This window comes from Pongo pygmaeus, chromosome 11 (genome assembly GCF_028885625.2).
Source record: "Pongo pygmaeus isolate AG05252 chromosome 11, NHGRI_mPonPyg2-v2.0_pri, whole genome shotgun sequence".
NCBI classification, from domain to species: domain Eukaryota; kingdom Metazoa; phylum Chordata; class Mammalia; order Primates; family Hominidae; genus Pongo; species Pongo pygmaeus.
This window is the reverse complement of record NC_072384.2, coordinates 103542389-103561831: the sequence shown is the minus strand read 5'-3', so window position 1 is coordinate 103561831 and position 19443 is coordinate 103542389. Positions and strand designations below refer to the sequence as shown.

Sequence of the window (19443 nt, the reverse complement as noted above, 5' to 3'; positions counted from 1 at the left end):
AATTCCAGCATTTTGGGAGGCCGAGGCGGGCAGATCACGAGGTCAGGACATCAAGACCATCCTGGCCAACATGGTGAAACCCATTCTCTACTGAAAATACAAAAATTAGCCGGGCCTGGTGGCAGGCACCTGTAATCCCAGCTACTCAGGAGGCTGAGGCAGGAGAATCGCTTGAATCACGGAGTGGGAGGTTGCAGTGAGCCGAGATTGCGCCATAGCACTCCAGTCTGGCAACAGAGCCAGACTCCGCCTAAAATTAAAAGAAGAAAAAAAAAAAAAAAAAGGCCAGGTGCAGTGGCTCACGCCTGTAATCCCAGCACTTTGGGAGGCCAAGGTGGGCCAATCACCTGAGGTCAGAAGTTCGAGACCAGCCTGGCCAACGTAGTGAAACCCCGTCTCTACTAAAAATACAAAAATTAGCCGGGCGTGGTGGCAGAAGCCTGTAATCCCAGCTACTAGGGAGGCTGAGGCAGAAGAATTGCTTGAACCCAGGAGGCGGAGGTTGCAGTGAGCCGCACCATTGCACTCCAGCCTGGGGGACAAGAGCAAGACTTCGTCTCAAAAAAAAAAAAAAACAAAAAAAACAACAACTTGCCGGGCACAGTGGCTCACGCCTATAATCCCAGCACTTTGTGAGGTTGAGGCGGGCGGATCACGAGGTCAGGAGATTGAGACCATCCTGGCTAACATGGTGAAACCCCATCTCTACTAAAAATAGCAGGGAGTGGTGGCAGGCACCTATAGTCCTAGCTACTCCCGAGGCTGAGGCAAGAGAATGGCGTGAACCCGGGAGGCGGAGCTTGCAGTGAGCCGAGATCGCGCCAGTGCACTCCAGCCTGGACGACAGAGTAAGACTCCATCTCAAAAAAAACAAAAAACAACAACAAAAAAACTTGTATATGACAGAAATATAGAGGGAAATGTATAGACTTAAATTCATATATTGGGAGGAAAGGCACTGTTTATTAACGATCTAAGCAATCATCTCAAGAAACTAGAAAAAGAATAGCAAGTTAAAACCAATGAAAGCAGAAGGAAGGAAATAAACATAAAAGCATAAACAAAATTAGAAAACAAATATAATATATAGAGAAAAAAGTTGGTTCATGTAAAAAAATTTAACAAAATTCAAAGACACTATTATCAGTTACAAATGTATTGCCCCAACCTACAAATTCATTCTTTCTGCCTCGCTGTTAATAGACTTGCAGGTCTGGCATGGTGGTGTACATCTGTAATCCCAGCACTTTGAGGGGCTGAGGCAGGAGGATCACTTGAGGCCAGGAGTTTGAGACCAGACATGCCAACATAGTGAGACCACCATCTCTAATTTAAAAATAAATAATAAAATAAAATAAAATAATATAAAAATCGACTTGGGTCCTTTACATATTTTTCCTTTGCCACCTGGCATGATGTTAAGCTTTCTCAGTATAAGGTGCTAGAGAGACACTTGTAAGAAGAGTTTTGCTTCTTGGTTCCCCTGCTTGTCACAGAGCAGGCCACTGTGATGTCTGAAGCTTTCCAGTGTCAGGGTCCTGCAGTGCACTGGAAAGCAGTCAACAGCTTCCACCATCAGCCCTCCCCTTGGATGCTTTTGTAAGAGATGTCCTCCAACCCTGCAGCACCTCCTGCAGCATGGAGTGGCCAGCAGCTTGCCCTGCCAACTCCCCAAAAAAAGTTGTGCCTCAGGTGAGACACCTCTCCATGAACAGCTTTCCCCACCACCCTAAAGGACAGCATACTAGAGGATAAATTTCCAACCAGGTCCAAAGGGCAGATTTCCAACAAGTTTTGCTAATATGGCACCATAGCAACCCCTCTGCCATTCACAGCAGCTGTGGCTCCTCCAAGAAGCCTGAATCTGAGTCCTGAGGGAGGAGTCTTCTTAGTGCCCTCTGTCTTGGCCCTGGGGCACTATGTTGCCCAGGCGGGTCTTGAACTCCTGGACTCAGGCAATCCTCCCACCTTGGCCTCCCACAGTGCTGGGATTACAGATGTGAGCCACCATGCTCAGCCTATAATTCTTTATGTAAAACTTTCCCTGTTCAAATAATTATATGCTTTCTCTCTCCCAATGGACCTATACAGATAAAGACCTCTGGAAACACTAATCAAGAAAAAAGAAAAAAAGAATAAGAAAAAAGAGAGAAAGAGAGAGAAAGCACTATGAATCTTAAAGACATTAAATATATAATGGAATGTTTGGCAATAAAGCAGGAAAAGAAACTAAAAATCTTAAAGTTGGAAAAAAGGAAATAAATCATCATTAATCTCAGATACCAGCTGGGCTTGGTAGCCCATGCTAGTAATCCTAGGGCTTTGGGAGGCCAAGGACAGACGATGGCTTGAAGTCAGGAGTTCAAGGCCAGGGTGGGCAACAAAACGAGACCCTCTCTCTACCAAAAAAAAATTTTTTTTAATTAGCTGGCCATAGTGGCACACACCTGTAATCCTTGCTACTTGGGAGGCTGAGGCTGGAGGATCACTTGAGCCCAGGTGTAGGAAGGTGTATTAAGGTATGACTGTGCCACTGCACTCCGGTCTGGGTGACAAAGCGAGACCCTGTCTCTAAAAATTAAAAACAGGCCAGACGCGGCGGTTCACGCCTGTAATCTCAGCATTTTGGGAGGCCGAAGCGGATGGATCACCTGAGGTCAGGAGTTCAAGACTAGCCTGGCCAACATGGTGAAACTCCGTCTCTACTAAAAATATAAAATTAGCCGGGCATTGTGGCACACGCCTATACTTTCAGCTACTTAGGAGGCTGAGGCACAAGAACTGCTTGAACCCGTGGGGTGGAGGTTGCGATGAGCAGAAATTGCGCCACTGCACTCCACCCTGGATGACAGAGTGACACTGTCTCAAAAAATAAATAAATAGGCTGGGCACAGTGGCTCACATCTACAATCCCAGCACTTTGGGAGGCCAAGGCAGGTGGATCACCTGAGGTCAGGAGTTCAAGACCAGCCTGACCAACATGGTGAAACCCTGTCTCTACTAAAAATACAAAAATTAGCTGGGTGTGGTGGCGGGTGCCTGTAATTCCAGCTACTCAGGAAGCTGAGGCAGAAGAATCACTTGAACTTGGGAGGTGGAGGTTGCAGTGAGCTGAGATAGTGCCACTGCACTCCAGCCTGGGTGACAGAGTGAGCCTCTGTCTCAAAAAAAAAAAAAAAAAAAGATATGCCTATAATCCCAGCACTTTGGGAGGCTGTGGCGGGCAGATCGCAAGGTCAGGAGTTCGAGACCAGCTTGGCCAACATGGTGAAACCCCGTCTCTACTAAAAATACAAAAATTAGCTGGGTTCAAGAGATTCTTCTGCCTCAGCCTCCCGAGTAGCTGGGACTACAGGCATGTGCCACCACGCCTGGCTAATCCCCATGATCCAATCACCTTCCACCAAGCCCCACCCCGAACACTGGGGATTACAATTCAACGTGAGATTTGCACAGGGACAAATATTCAAACTATATCACTGACTAATGCCTAAATTAAGTACCTGGCTTGTGCTATGGGGTTGACAATATAAACCTAAAGTAAATTTCTCACATAACGACACAGTCTACAAACCAAAACTTAAAAAACCACCTTAATTTGCCTCTGAATGAGTAGGAGGAGAAAACAATGGAATATAGAACAACAGAAAAGATTGAAAGTTTGGAGAACAGAGCCTGTGATAAAAGATTAAGGAAGTCAGAATTACTTAGTTTGAAGCACAGAAGACAAAATAATTAAGGCTTTTAACAATAATATTACTGAAAAGAAAAAGGTGCTTCTATCATGATTGAAAGCAAGGCAAAGAGAAATGGGCAAAATTCCTGGGGATACACAATTAAATACAAAATTATTTCTTACTGACAAATGTTGGGTATTTAAGCAGAATAGGAAGATTCTGACTGCTAAGTGCTTAAATAGAGGCAACATAACTGCCTCCAGGGAGGAAAATGAGAGGTAACAGGAACAGCTATGGCAAACAAAAAGCAGGCAGCCTGAGAGCTTCAAAGAACATGACGTATGATAACCAACACAGAACCTTGAGATACAAAACAGGAATGGTAACAATGAGAGAATGGGAATTTGGGTGCACAAGCCTCCTGATAGCCCTGAGAATACTGGCTGTAAGTTACAGATGAAAGCTGGAAAAGATAGAAACTAATCAGCAGCAACTATAGGCAAAGGAAGGTCTTGTTCAGTTTGTTTTTAGAAGCAGAAGTGTGCAGAGTAGAACCAATGTATTAATTAATGCTTATAGTGGACTGAGAAAGTCAGTCTCAAGTCTTAAATGGAAAGTGTGAGTTTCAGGTAGAACTTCCATATGGGAAAAATGGCATTCAACATTTACTAACTATATATTTTTTTTAAACATAGGGTCCTGCTATGTTGCCCAGGCAGGAGTGCAGTGGCTATTCACAAGCACAATTATCACTCACAATACCCTTGAACTCCTGGACTGATGCGATCCTTCCTCCTGAGTAGTTGGGAATAGAGGCATGTGCCACTATGCCCAGCTTCTAAATGTAATTTTTAAAAGTGGATACTGTAAAGGCCTGAGGCACAGTGGCTCACACCTGTAATCCTAGTGCTTCGGGAGCCCGAGGCAGGAGGATCACTTGAGACCAGGATTTTAAGAGTAGCATAGGAAATATAGTGTGACCGCATCTCTACATAAAAATACAAAAATTAGCTGGGCATGGTGGCATGTGCCTGTGGTCCTAGCTACTCAGGAGGCTGAGGCATGATCCCTTCAGCCCAGGAATTCGATGCTCCAGTGAGCTATAATTGTGCCACTGCACTTGAGCCTGGGCAACAGTGCAAGACCTTGACTGAAAAAAATAAAAAAAGATACCTGATTTACCCTAATGTGATTATTACACATTATATGTCTGTATCAAAATATCTCATGTACCCCATAAATATATACACCTACTAAGTAACCACAGTTTTTTTTTTTTTTTTTTTGAGATGGAGTCATGCACTGTTGCCTGGGCTGGTGTGCAGTGGAGCAATCTCATCTTGCTGCAAACTCCGCCTCCTGGGTTCAAGCAATTCTCCTGCCTCAGCCTCCTGAGTAGCTGGGATTACAGGCGCCTGCCACCACGCCTGGCTAATTTTTTGTATTTTTAGTAGAGACAGAGTTTCACTTTGTTGGCCAGGCTGGTCTTGAACTCCCGACCTTGTGATCCACCTGCGTCGGCCTCCCAAAGTGCTGGGATTACAGGCATGAGCCACTGCAACCGGTAAAAAAAAATTTTTTTAATGGATACTTTTAAAGTTAATAAGGCATACTCTTAAGAGAACTACCAGATATTTAAATACAAAAATGCTTACAGTGTGTAGTCAGAACATTTTCAGGAAGAATGAACAAAGTTATAGAAGAGGGAAAGGAAAATAAACCCAAACTACCAAATGGATTTTTTTTTTTTTTTTTTTTTTTTTTTTAGACAGGGTCTCACAGTCGCCTAGGCTGGAGTGCAGTGGCGCAATCTTGGCTCACTGCAACCTCTGCCTCCCAGGCTCAAGTAATCCTCCCGCCTCAGACTCTTGATTAGCTGGGACCACAGGCATACGCCACCATGCTCAGCTAATTTTTCTTTTTTTTTTTTTTTTTTTGTAGAGACAGGGTCTCATCACGGGGGAGCCGAAGTGGGTGGACTGCTTGAGCCCAGGAGTTTGAGACCAGCCTGGGCGACATGGTGAGACCCCATCTCTATGTGAAAATTTTTAAAAATAATAAAAAACAAAAAAAATCTTAATTTTATGTAAATATATCTAGTTGTTATGGAAGTTTAGAGACAGTACATGGAGGGAAGCATATTTAACTAAACTAGAGGTTGGAGTAGAAGTTAGCCAGGCAAGGCTGGGAAAAATGTTTCAGAGGGGAGAACAGACAGACCTAAGGAAGTAAGACAGGAGTCAAAGAATTTAGGAACATTAAGTTATCAGTATTCATTCACTGATGTAATAAATATTGACTGAGGGCCTGCTCTATAATAAGAGCAAAGTATACAGCAGTAATCAAAATAAAATAGTCCCTACCTTCATGGAGCACACACTTAAGTGAGGGAGACAGACACTCAAAGGATTACAAAAAATAGAATTACTGGTGGGTGTGGTGGCTCACGCCTGTAATCCCAGCACTTTGGGAGGCCAAGGTGAGCGGATCACCTGAGGCTAGGAGTTTGAGACCAAACTGGCTAACATGGCGAAACCCTGCCTCTACTAAAAACACAAAAATTATCAGGCGTTGTGGCATACACCTGTAATCCCAGCTACTCGGAAGGTTGAGGAAGGAGAATTGCTTGAAACCAGAAGGCAGAGGTTGCAGTATGCCAAGATTGCACCACTGCACTCCAGCCTGGCAGACAGAGCAAGACTCCATCTCAAAAAGAAAATAAAAATAAAAATAAATAAATAAACAAAACAGAATTATAAACTGGGAAAAGTGTTGAAAGGAAAGGCAAGGGGTGTTATGGTAGCATCTAAAAGGGGAAACTGGCCGGGTGCAGTGGCTCATGCTTGCAGTCCCAGCACTTTGGGAGACAAAGGTGGGAGGAACACTTGAGGCCACGAGTTCAAGACCAGCCTAGGAAACATAATGAGACACACATCTTTACAAAAAATTTTAAAAACAACTAGCCAGGCACGGTGGCACATGCCTGTAATCTCAGCTACTCACGAGGCTGAGGTGGGAGGATCCCGTGGGCCCAGGAATTTGAGGTTACAGTAAGCTATGATCAGGTCATTGCACTACAGCCTAGGCAACACAGCAAGACTCTGTCTTAAAAAATTAAAACAAAATAAATAAAAGGGGACCTATCTAGCAATGTGGGATGATCAGAGATAGCGTCCCTGAGGAAGTGACATTTAAACTAGGAGCTGAAAAATGAACACACATTAGCTAGGTGTGTGGATGACTGGAGGTGCATTCCATGCGATGGGAATAGCATAGACAGGCCCTGAGAGAGGAGGGAACAGGGTACATCTGTAGACTTAAAAGAAAACAAGTGTGGCTAGACTATAAGCCAAATGAGAATGATGGAAACCAGGCTGGAAAAGTAGCCAGGCTAAATCATAAAAAGTCCTGAAGACTACATTAAAAATTTGGAGTTTGTCCCAAGAACAAAGGAGTTTTCAAACTAGAGTCCATATAGATACCAAATGGTCTGTTCATGGAATCCAGTGCTGTCCATGAACTTGGATCAGGGGAAAAAACAATCTTTCTTTTTAACTAACCTCTGAATAAAACTTAGCATTTCCTTCAATTGTGAGTATAGGCTCTGACTTTTTAAACCAATACAAATCTCAAAATATGTTCCCATTATAAATATTGGAAAAATCTCATAATAATAATTTTGGCCCTTGCATCACTACTTTAAAATCATGGAAGTTTCTGGAAGGATTATTAGATCTTGCTATTTAATACATTAACAAAGAGGTAAATATAATATCACAAGATTTTTTTAAAAAGTATTAATATTTTGTAACTATATTGGTTTGCTTTAGCTATGCATTTAAAAATGTTATTCTCAGAAGGAGTTGAAGGTTTCATCAGACTGCCAAGAGGTACCTGTCAACTGCAAAGCATGGGAAAATACATGGGAAGGAAAGGGGAAAGAGAAATAAGCAATCCAGGTAAGATTATGGAAATCTAAACCAGGGTGATGGCAATGCTGGTGGGAGAGAAGTAGATCAATTTGAAAGGCATTTAGAAAGTAAAACTGACATTACAGATTCTTTTCAAATGTGATTTTCTTTTCTTTTTTTTTTTTTGTTTTTTGGAGACGGAGTCTCACTCTGTTACCCAGGCTGGAGTGCAGTGGTGCAATCTTGGCTCACTGCAACCTCCGCCTCTCAGGTTCAAGTGATTCTCATGCCTTAACATCCTAAGTAGCTGGGACTACAGACGCGTGCCACCACGCCCGGCTAATTTTTCTGTATTTTTAGTAGAGATGGACTTTTACCATGTTGGCCAGGCTGGTCTGGAACTCCTGCCCTCAAACGATCCACCCGCCTCAGCCTCTCAAAATGCTGAGATTACAGGTGTGAGCCACTACACCCAGATCAAATGTGATTTTCAAAGAATACTAAGTGCTATAAAAATGCTTACAATACAATGGTAAATAAAAAACACAAAGACTATCCACGCAGTATAATCTGATTACATTAAAATTCTATTGTGCACACAAAACACTGGAATGATAACAAATTTTTTTTTTTTTTTTTTTTTTGAGACGAGTCTAGCTCTGTCGCCCAGACTGGAGTGCAGTGAGTGTCATGATCTTGGCTCACTGCAACCTTCGTCTCCTTGGTTCAAGTGATGCTTCTGCCTCAGCTTCCCGAGTAGCTAGGACTATAGGCATGTGCCACCACATGCAGCTAATTTTTGTATTTTTAGTAAAGATAGGGTTTCACCATATTGGGCAGGCCAGTCTCAAACTCCTGACCTCAAGTTAAGGCAGAAATTTAAAAATAAATATGCATTCATTCACTCTAAGTAACAGGCAAGGCAAGGGTTAAAAAGAAAAGAACAAGGCCGGGCGTGGTGGCTCATGCCTGTAATCCCAGCACTTTGGGAGGCTGAGGTGGTGGATCACAAGGTCAGGAGTTTAAGACCAGCCTGGCCAAGATGGTGAAACCCCATCTCTACTAAAAATACAAAAAATTAGCTGGGCATGGTGGCAGGCACCTGTAATCCCAGCTACTCGGGAGGCTGAGGCAGAGAACTGCTTGAACCCAGGAGGCGGAGGTTGCAGTGAGCCGAGATCACGCCACTGCATTCCAGCCTGGGCAACAGAGTGAGATTCTGTACCAAAAAAAAAGAAAAGAAAAGAAAAAGAAAGAAAAAAACAAGTTTTCCTCTGCCTAGCAAGCTCACTTCAAGGAGTTATAAGATAACACTGTCCAGAAAGCCAAGGCCAAAGGAATAGGCTCCAAACACCACCACCCCCATCCAGAGCAAGGTTAAAGGAAAAAAAAAAAGAAAAAGACTAATTTTTTTACTGTTACTCCTTTCCTTGGATTCTTAAGCATGATTATGTATTACAAATGTCTGTATTTAGCCAGTTCTTGTTTTTCTTTCAATGCAGCTACAAGGTCACCAGCTATGCAAGGCCACAAGTTATGTTATGCTATAGATTATGTGACCTGTCACTGTATGATTAACTGCTTTTGTTTTACTTCTGTAAATCCGCTTATAAAAACCCCGCTCTGTCTTTGTTCAATGTTCAGTTTTTTTGGATGTGAATCCACTGAGCCGGTGCATACCTTAAAATAAACAATCCTCCTGTTCTCCCTATCAGTCTCTCTGGTCCTCAGTTCCCCGCAACATTTTTGGTGGCCACAAAACGACCCGCAATGGCAGGTTTACTGTCTCCTTTGCCTCTGGGGGCCGGAGCCCTAGGCCAGGGGAGACCTGTGACCCCAGGCACTGCCAGGAGAACTTCAGCCCGTAGGGGAGATCAGCTCTCCCCTGACCTGGCGCCCCTACCCAGCAGCACAACAGAACCCAAAGAGGGACTACAGGACGATTTCAGAAACAGCGCACTTCAGGAACCACAGTAAGGTTTTGGGACCCAAGGGAGGACCCATGGGGACGGAAGGGGAGCCTGATCACCTCCTGGGGTGTGCCAAATAGTCTGACCCAGAGGGACTTGGGGTGACAAGAGTGGCTCGTCAATTCATATGAAACTCACACCCAAACCAACACAGGACATGACAGGACTTAGCTCGCTAAGTCAGTTACAAAAAGGAAACTGGAGGTGGCAAGAGTGGCTCGCCACCCCAACTAGGAAACTGGAGGTAACGAGAACGGCTCACCACCCCAACTGGGAAACTGGGTGGCCACTCTCACCACCCCAATTACGAACACAGGAACTAGGAGTGGGGAAGTGTGTGAAAGTGTGTGAATGGAGGGCCCTAATTAGGCTCATCAGCCACGAAGTGGGGAGTCACAGATCTCCTAGCGTGGACTGTGTGCTCCGAGAAAGTGTGGGGCTAAGACTAGTGGCGATCTGCATACGGCTAATAGGAGCTGCCCTACAGCTCAGAGTTGTAGTGGGAATAAGGAACTCTCCAAAGCCAAGCAGCATCTGAAAACTCCTATCATGGAGCACTTTGGGAGGCAGAGGTGGGTAAACCACTTGAGGTCAGGAGTTTGAGACCAGCCTGGCCAACATGGTGAAACCCTGCCTCTACTAAAAATACAAAAATTAGCCAGGTGTGGTGGTGCACACCTGTAATCCCAGCTACTAGGGAGGCTGAGGCACGAGAATTGCTTAAACCTAGGAGGCGGAGGTTGCAGTGAGCCGAGATCACACCACTGCACTCCAGCCTGGGTGACAGAGTGAGACTCTGTCTCAACAACAACAACAACAACAAAATATATATATATATATACATACATACATACATACATACATACAGAAACTTCTTCAGGTGCTCTCTACTCTCATCATTCCAACTTATACAGTGAGTCTGGATGTTAAGATTTTTGTTTTCTTTTCTTTTGTGTGTGTGTGTTTTGTTGTTGTTGTTTTTAATTTCAGAATAAAATTAGCTTAGAGGGACAGGAAAGAAAAGAGTAACAAAGACAGTACACACCAATACTCAAAAAAAAAATACTGTTATGTATGGTGTAGAACACTAGACCAAACTACTTATCACCTTACCTTTAGGAGGAGGGCAAAGTTACTCTTCAGAGAATTAGTCACACCATTTTCATACAATTTTTTCCTCATGTGGTTTTCACTCACACTGCCACCACCAGATTGATACCTTAATAATGACTTCAGCATGGTTTCAAAAGGGTCCGCTGAAACAGACAAATTAAATATTTCTGTATCAAAATAATCACTCAAAAAGATATCCTGTAAGAGAACAAGAGATCAGGGAGGTAAAGAATTTTAGCTGAAAGCATGGCAACTGTTTTTCATAATTCCCTTAACGGTTTTTATTTTTTATTTTATATATATACACATTTATATATATACATCTATGTGTGTATATATATATATATTTTTTTTTTTTTCTTTTGAGACAGAGTTTCACTCTTCTCGCCTAGGCTGGAGCGTAATATCATGATCTCGGCTCACTGCAACCTCTGCCTCCCAGGTTCAAGCAATTCTCCTGCCTCAGCCTCCCAAGTAGCTAGGATTACAGGCGTGTGCCAACGCTCCTGGCTAATTTTGTACTTTTAGTAGAGACGGGGTTTCAACATGTTGGCCAGGCTGGTCTCGAACTCCTGATCCCAAGTGATCCACCTGCCTCAGCCTCCCAAAGTGCTGAGATTACAGGCATGAGCTGCCGTGCCTGGCAAACTGTTTTTAAAATATGAACAATTTAAGAGTCAGTCAAAATTGGCAAGAACACAATATCCTGACTGGGAATTCCACTGTTAAGTCATTAATACTGACATAAATTTTCTACCTACATAACTATAATGTCTTCAAATTTAAAAAAAAAAAACACATTCCTCTGATTTTAAAGCAAAATGGATAAGTTTGTGATTTGTGGTTATCAAGTATTACAGTAAAATTATTTAGCTGAATTCAAAAATTTATTTTCTCCAATTCTTGTTTGTTTAATGACTATTGTTTTCACACACATGCAAAGATACACTGTCATTGTAAAAACAATTCAAACAATACAGAAAAGACAGCAAAATGCATCCGAGATACTGTTAACATTTTAGACATTTTTCACAGCTGTTATCATTTCTTTTTTTTTTTTTTTTTGAGATGGAGTCTTGCTCTGTATCCCAGGCTGGAGTGCAGTGGCGCAATCTTGGCTCACTGCAAGCTCTGCCTCCCGGGTTCACGCCGTTCTCCTGCCTCAGCTTCCCGAGTAGCTGGGACTACAGGCGCCTACCAGCACGCCTGGCTAATTTTTTGTATTTTTAGTAGAGACGGGGTTTCACCGTGTTAGCCAGGAGGGTCTCGATCTCCTGACCTTGTGATCCGCCCGCCTTGGCCTCCCAAAGCGCTGGGATTACAGGCGTGAGCCACCGCGCCCGGCCTAGCTGTTATCATTTCTTAACAGAGAGAGAGACAGAAAAATCTGTCAGATTTCACAAAGAACTACATTCTCCTCTTTCAGAGCACTTCTCTCAGTTCATTAGTATGATAATTTGAATGTTTCTATACTTCCCTCACTCTCCAACATTAGCCTAGAAACTCCATAGGAGCAGAGACCATTCTGGTTTTCCTCATTATATTCCCTGACAGAGCCATCTTTTCATGTTGTATAAAGCCTAGTAATTAAAAGCACAATCTTTTTTTTTTCTGCCTCAGAGATCCTTGTTCTACAAAAGCACAATCTTGAACCAGACTGCCTGACTTCGAGTCCTAGCTCCATCACTAATTAGCTGTGACCTTAGGCAAGTAACTTAACCTCTCTGTACCTCAGGTTTCTCTTCTGCAAAAAAGGGATAACCATAATACCTTCTTCATGAAGTTGTTCTGAGAATTAAATGAGTTAATATTTGTAAAGGGCTTGGAATAGTGCTGAGATATCATAATTGCTATATAAGCATCTGATAAAATCAATCTACATCATTATATTCAGGCTTGAAAGTATTCATTTATTCAGCCATTGATATTTAGGTTGCTTCAAATTTTTTTTATAAACAATGCTAATATAAATATTTTCTCATATCTGTGATTATAAATTTATGGATCAACTCCTTAAGATATTATTGTTAGTTAGGTCAATGGTTACTGTCAACTTTTTCTCCAGAGAGCTTGTATAGTACATGTACACCACATGATTCCCCATTCCCTCATCAACAATGGCATTCTGCCAGTATTCTTCATCTCTTCTAGGGAGATAAGTAAAATTTCTCATTTTTATTTGTACCCAGCTGAAAGTGAGGCTGAAATCTTTAAATTTGTTTACTCCTTTCTTAATGACCTTGTTTTTGCCCATTTTTCTAAAAGGCCATTTTCTTTTTTCTTTTTTGAGATGGAGTCTCGATCTGTCATCCAGGTTGGAGTGCAATGGCACGATCTCGGCTTACTGCAACCTCCACCTTACAGGTTCAAGCGGTTTTCCTGCCTCAGCCTCTCGAGTAGCTGGGATTACAGGTATCTGCCACCATGCTCAGCTAATTTTTGTATTTTTAGTAAAGACGGGGTTTCACCATGTTGGCCAGGCTGGTCTCGAACTCCTGACCTCAGGTGATCCACCCACCTCAGCCTCCCAAAGTGTTGGGATTACAGGCGTAAGCCACCATGCCTGGCCTATTTTTTCTTATTAGTTTTTAAGGACTATATATATTTAACATATTAGTGGTAAATTACTTTTCCATTTCTCTTTTAAACTTTGTCATGGTGCCTTATTTAACAAAAATATGGTAATCAATTACTATACATCAGGTGTAGCAATGTGTGGCCAACATTTTACCATCTCTCTTTCTTCCTTTCTCAAGGTGATTTTGACTTTGTTTTCAAGTTAGAGACAGTCTCAATGTGTCTCCCAGACTGGTCTTCAACTCTTGGGTTCAAGCACTCTTCCCACCTCAGCTTCCTGAGTAGCTGGGACTACAGCTATGTGCTACCGCATCCATTCAAGGTGTTTGTTATTGTACTAAAATTTTTCATTTTTATGTAGACAGATTTATCTAACTTGTGTTTTACAGCTCCTAGATCTTGTACCATTGTAAGAAGAGGTTTATCTACATTCTCTCCAACCAAAGAGAAACACTTTAATATTTAACCATGTTTTCTTGTATTACCTTTATGACCTGATATTTTAATCATCTAGAATTTATTTTGATTTAAGAAATAAGGCAGAGGCCAGGTGAAGTGGCTCACACCTATAATCCCAGCATTTTGGGGGGCAGAGGTGGGAGAATCGCTTGAGTCTAGGAGTTGGAGGCCAGCCTGGGCAATGTAGCGAGACCTCATCTCCACTAAAAAGTAAATAAATTAGCCAGGCATGGTGATGCATGCCTATAGTCTCACCTACTCAGGAGGCTGAGGTGGGAGGATTGCTTGAGCCCAGGAGTTGTAGGTTATATGGTGAGCTATGATAGCACCACTGCACTCTAGCCTGGGCAAAAGCTGGTGGGGTGGGGCTGGGGGAATAGAATAAGGCAGGGATTGAGATTTATTTTTTACAAATAGCTAACCAATATTCCCCAAACCATTTATTACTTTTCCCTTTTGTCATAAAATGCTATCTTTATCATATATATTTGGTTTGTGTTCTGAACTCTCTACTCTTTTACATCTGTTTGCCTAGCTTGACCACAGTATGAGAGTCTTTTTTTTTTTGAGATGGAGTCTCTCTGTCACCCAAGCTGGAGTGCAGTGGTGTGATCTCAGCTCACTGCAACCTCTGCCTTCCGGGTTCAAGAGATTATCCTGCCTCAGTCTCCCAAGTAGCTGGGATTACAGGTGCACATTACCAGGCCTGGCTAATTTTTGTATTTTTAGTAGAGACAGGGTTTCACCATGTTGGCCAGGCTGGTCTCAAAATCCTGACCTCGGGTGATCTGCCTGCCTTGGCCACCCAAAGTGCTGGGACACCAGGCAGGAGCCATCACGCCCGGCCAGGAGATTCTTTTTTTTTAAGAGACAGATTCTTGCCGTGTCCCCTGGCTGCCTGGCTGGAGTAGAGTGGCGCAACCTTGGCTCACTGAAGCCTCAACCTCCCGAACTCAAGCAATCCTCCCACCTCAGCCTCCCAAGTAGCTAGGTCTACAGGCACACTTATCACATCTGGCTAATTTTTGTATTCTTTGTAGCGATGGGGTCTCACTATGTTGGCCAGACTGGTCTTGAACTCCTGGGCTCAAGTGATCCTCCCACCTTGGCCTCCTAAAGTGTTGGGATTACAGGTGTGAGCCACTATGCCTAGCCAGTACAAGATTCTTTAAATTAATCTAGCTTTATAATACTCTATACTAACTGATGGTACAAGTATTTCCCTCATTAATATTCTTTTTGTTTGGAGACAGAGTCTCACTCTGTTGCCCAGGCTGGAGTGCAGTGGCGTGATCTTGGCTCACTGCAACCTCCACCTCCTGGGTTCAAGCAATTCTCTTGCCTCAGCCTCCCGAGTAGCTGGGACTACAGGCACACGTCACCACACTCGGCTAATTTTTGTATTTTTAGTAAAGACGGGGTTTCACTATGTTGGCTAGGATGGTCTCGATCTCCTGACCTCATGATCCACCTGCCTCGGCCTCCCAAAGTGCTGAGATTACAGGTGTGAGCCACCATGCCCAGCCCATTAATACTCTTTTTAGGATTGTTTCCTGGCTGCTCATGTACATTTACTCTTCCAGATATACCTTGGAACTATTTTTTCAGGGTCCCAAAAAAATCCTGTTGGAATTTACACTGAGATTTTATCATATATGCTTACAAATTAAGGAAAAACACAATTATTTAAAATACTATCTTAAATTAGGTAATAAGACTTCAGCACAGTGCCTAGCACATAGTACAAAGCATTCAATAAATGTTGGCTATTCCTATCCAAGAACAATATAGATATACAGTTTTTATTTATAAACATTCATTCTTTTTTAATTTTTTTGAGACAGAGTCTCGCCCTGTCGCCCAGGTTGGAGTACAGTGGCATAATCTTGGCTCACTGCAGCCTCCGCCCCCGGGGTTCAAGAGATTCTCATGCCTCAGCCTCCCAAGTAGCTGGGACTACAGGCGTGTGCCACCACACCCGACTAGTGTTTGTATTTTTAGTAGAGAAGGGGTTTCACCATGTTGGCCAGGCTGGTCTTGAACTCCTGGCCTCAAGTGATCCACCTGCCTCAGTCTCCCAAACTGTTGGGATTACAGGTGTGAGCTACCGTGCCCGGCCTAAACATTCATTCTTAAAAGGTAAGGATCAGGTAATTAGAAAGGAAATTAAACTTACATGTCTTATTGGGATTGATATGCTGCTTCAGTACATCAACAGTGCCCAAACTAACCACGAGGCGCCTGCCAAACCAGAAGGAGACCACAGGCCCATATCTCTCATGCAAATTAACCAGGAACTCATGCAAACTTCCACTATTCACAATATCTGGAAGATTACCATCTCTGGCAAAAGAGCAACATTTGACAAAATAATCAATTTAACTTGGAAAAATCAGAAAAACAACAGTTGACTCTGAATTAACTGTGTCAATAAGTGAGAACAAAGGTTCATGAAATTCAAATTACTGCAAAATCCAAAACTCAATTATATTTGCCTTCTTGCTATATTTCTATAGTTATATTTAGATATGGATTTGTCTGATATTTTAAGAATTCTTAACACTTCAAACCAAATAATAAAGCTCCATAGGAACATCCGACTTAGATACTGGAAAGCTATCCCACCTTCCCAGCACCTAATTCTGAGATGACAATGGACATCATCTGCTGGTGAAAATCATCAGATCAGCTATGGCAATCTTTTCCTTCTTTCCTTCTATCTTAATCCTCTTTTCAGCTTTCTCTGGCAAGGGGAAATGAAAGCAATGAAATGTTTTGATTTACACAACCCTCCTTTCTGTTAACAAAGTTTAGGTTACATGCCAAGGTAAATTTAGGGCAATCAAAGGAATTGAATAAGATGAGTGATCTAAAAATATGGTTTATCATTTTGGTTTGTCTTCTGAACTACCTACTCTATTCCATCTGTCTGCCTAGTCCTACCACAAAATAACCTTAGTTTTCTTTTTATTTATTTTTTTTAGAAACAGGGTCTGGCTCTGTCGCCTAGGCTGGAGTGCAGTAGCACAATCATAGCTCACTGCAGCATTAAACTCCTGGCCTCAAGCGATCTTCCACCTCAACCTCCTCAGTAGTTGGCAAGAGCTACCATGATTGGCTAAAAATATGGTTTAGTCTTGATATCAATAATGAAGAATTAACTCTACTTAATTCCAAGGAAATAATTACTCACTTTTCTTCAGTTGGAGTAATCCCTGGAATTCCTGCAGCTTGTCTGGAAGCCTTACAAAAAAAAAGTTTATAATAATGAATTATCATATATCCCATAAGTCAGATGTGTTTCACCAAGACATCTGCAGGACCTTAAATAATAGCTTTCCAATTAAGCTGAATCTAAGAAATTATTTCCATATTAAAATACAAAAAAAAAGGGGTTCTTTGCATGGAAAAGAATGTTTTCCATGTCCTTTGCAGGGATACAGATGGAGCTGGAGGCCATTTTCTTTAGCAAACTAACACAGGTACAGAAAATCAAATACTACATGTTCTCACTTATAAGTGGGAGCTAAATGATGAGAACACATGGACACATAGAGGGGAACAATACATGCTGGAGCCTTTCAGAGGGTGAGATGATCAGGAAAAACAACTAATGGGTACTAGGCTTAATAATTACCTGGGTGATGAAATAATCTGTACAACAAACCCCCTTGATACAAGTTTACCTATGTAACAAATCTGCACTTGTACCCCTGAACTTAAAATGAAAAAAAAATTTTTTTTTTTTAAAGAATGATTTCAGCTGAGCGCCGTGGCTCAGGCCTGTAATCCCAGCACTTTGGGAGGCTGAGGAGGGCAGATCACGAGGTTAGGATATCAAGACCATCCTGGCTAACACGGTGAAACCCCTTCTCTACTAAAAATATAAAAAATTAGCCGGGTGTGGTGGCACACACCTGTAGTCCCAGCTACTCGGAAGGCTGAGGCAGAAGAATTGTTTGAACCCGGGAGGCAGAGGTTGCAGTGAGCCGAGATCGTGCTACTGCACCACAGCCTGGGCAACAGAGCAAGACTCCATCTCAAAAAAAAAAAGCCAGGCGTGGTGGCTCACGCCTGTAATCCCAGCACTTTGGGAGGCCGAGGCAGGCGGATCACGAGGTCAGGAGATAGAGACCATCCTGGCTAACACGGTGAAACCCCGTCTCTACTAAAAATACAAAAAATTAGCAGGGCGTGGTGGCGGGCACCTGTAGTCCCAGCTACTTGGGAGGCTGAGGCAGGAGAACGGTGTGAACCTGGGAGGCGGAGTTGCAGTGAGCTGAGATCGCGCCACTGCACTCCAGCCTGGGCGACAGAGCAAGACTCCGTCTCAAAAAAAAAAAAAGAATTATTTCATTCAGGATATTATTCCTCCTCTGTGTCAGTTAAACTAAGGTGTTTGAAAAATTTAATATACACTCTACATCAACTAACGCGTATCCAGTAGATTTTTCTTTGTTCTGAGCTTATATATGGTCCCAGCTGGTTTGGCTTTAAAAAAAAAAAATCAAGGTCCATTCTAATACTTTCATTATGATGATGCAAGAAACAGAAGAAAACTGCTGTGCTGGGCCGGGCACAGTGGCTCCTGCCTGTAATCCCAGCACTTTCGGAGGCTGAGGTGGATGATCACTTGAGGTCAGGAGTTCAAGACCAGCCTGACAAACATGGCGACCCCGTCTGTACTAAAAATACAAAAATTAGCTGGGCATGGTGGCACACTCCTGTAGTCCCAGCTACTCAGGAGGCTGAGGCATGAGAATCACTTGAACCTGGGAGGCGGAGGTTGCAGTGAGCTGTGATTGCACCACTGCACTTCAGCCTGGGTGACAGAGTGAGACTGTCTCAAAAAAAAAAAAAAAAAAAAAAAAGGAAAAACTGCTGTGCCGGAGCCATTTTCTTGAGTGGGTGGGAAGGTAGGAGATCTAGTACAGGAGTGAAGAGATTGGGGGGGGCATTTAATTGGGAGCATAGCCAGTTCATAGTAATAGGAGGGAATGTGGAATATAAGGGCACAAATTTAGGCAGATAGGCAGGGTGGTGTGGAAATTATCTCCAGATTGGTTTTATTTTTTCAATAAAATAGGCCAGGTGTGGTGGCTTGCATCGATAATCCCAGTACTTTGGGAGGCCAAGGCAGGATGATCATTTGAGTCCAGGAGTTTGAGACCAGCTTGTGCAACATGGGGAAACCCCGTCTCTTTAAAAAGTACAAAAAATTTGCCGGGTGCAGTGGCCAGCGCTGTACTCCTAGCTACTCAGGAGGCTGAGGCAGGAGGATCACTTGAGCCTGGGAGGTTGAGGCTGCAGTAAGCCAAGGTCACACCATTGCACTGCAGCCTGGGTGACAGAGTGAGACCCTGTCTCAAAAAAAAAAAGAGGCCAGGCGCAGTGGCTCATGCCTGTAATCCCAGTACTTTGGGAGGCCAAGGTGGGCGGATCTCTTGAGGTCAGGAGTTCAAAATCATCCTGGCACACATGTTGAAACCCCGTCTCCATTAAAAATACAAAAATTAACAGGGCGTGGTAGTGGGCGCTGTAATCCCAGCTACTCAAGAGGCTGAGGCGGGATTTGAACCCGGGAGGCAGAGGTTGCAGTGAGCAGAAATCACGTCACTGCACTCCAGCCTGGGAGACGGAGTGAGACTCCATCTAAAAAAAAAAGAAAGAGAGGCAAGAGTGGATCACGAGGTCAGGAGTTCAAGACCAGCCTGGCCAACATAGTGAAACCCCGTC

The 19443-nt window shown here is 43.1% G+C and overlaps 1 protein-coding gene across 8 annotated transcripts in view; it reads right to left on the bottom strand.

Annotated features, from left to right (window-relative positions):
* Positions 1-19443, bottom strand: part of LOC129032124 (cytochrome P450 20A1) — a 65954-nt gene that overhangs the window by 41425 nt on the left and 5086 nt on the right. For 4 of the 8 annotated variants that reach the window (XM_054479182.2, XM_054479183.2, XM_054479184.2 and 1 more), the window contains exons 2-4: positions 16901-16950; positions 15884-16050; positions 10672-10814 (exon numbers count right to left, since the gene is read on the bottom strand). In XM_054479182.2, coding sequence (XP_054335157.1) covers positions 10672-10814; positions 15884-16050; positions 16901-16950 — 360 coding nt within the window. The remainder of the gene's footprint in view (positions 1-10671; positions 10815-15883; positions 16051-16900; positions 16951-19443) is intronic. The other 4 variants (XM_063648369.1, XM_063648371.1, XM_054479186.2 and 1 more) reach the window with 2 other exon arrangements.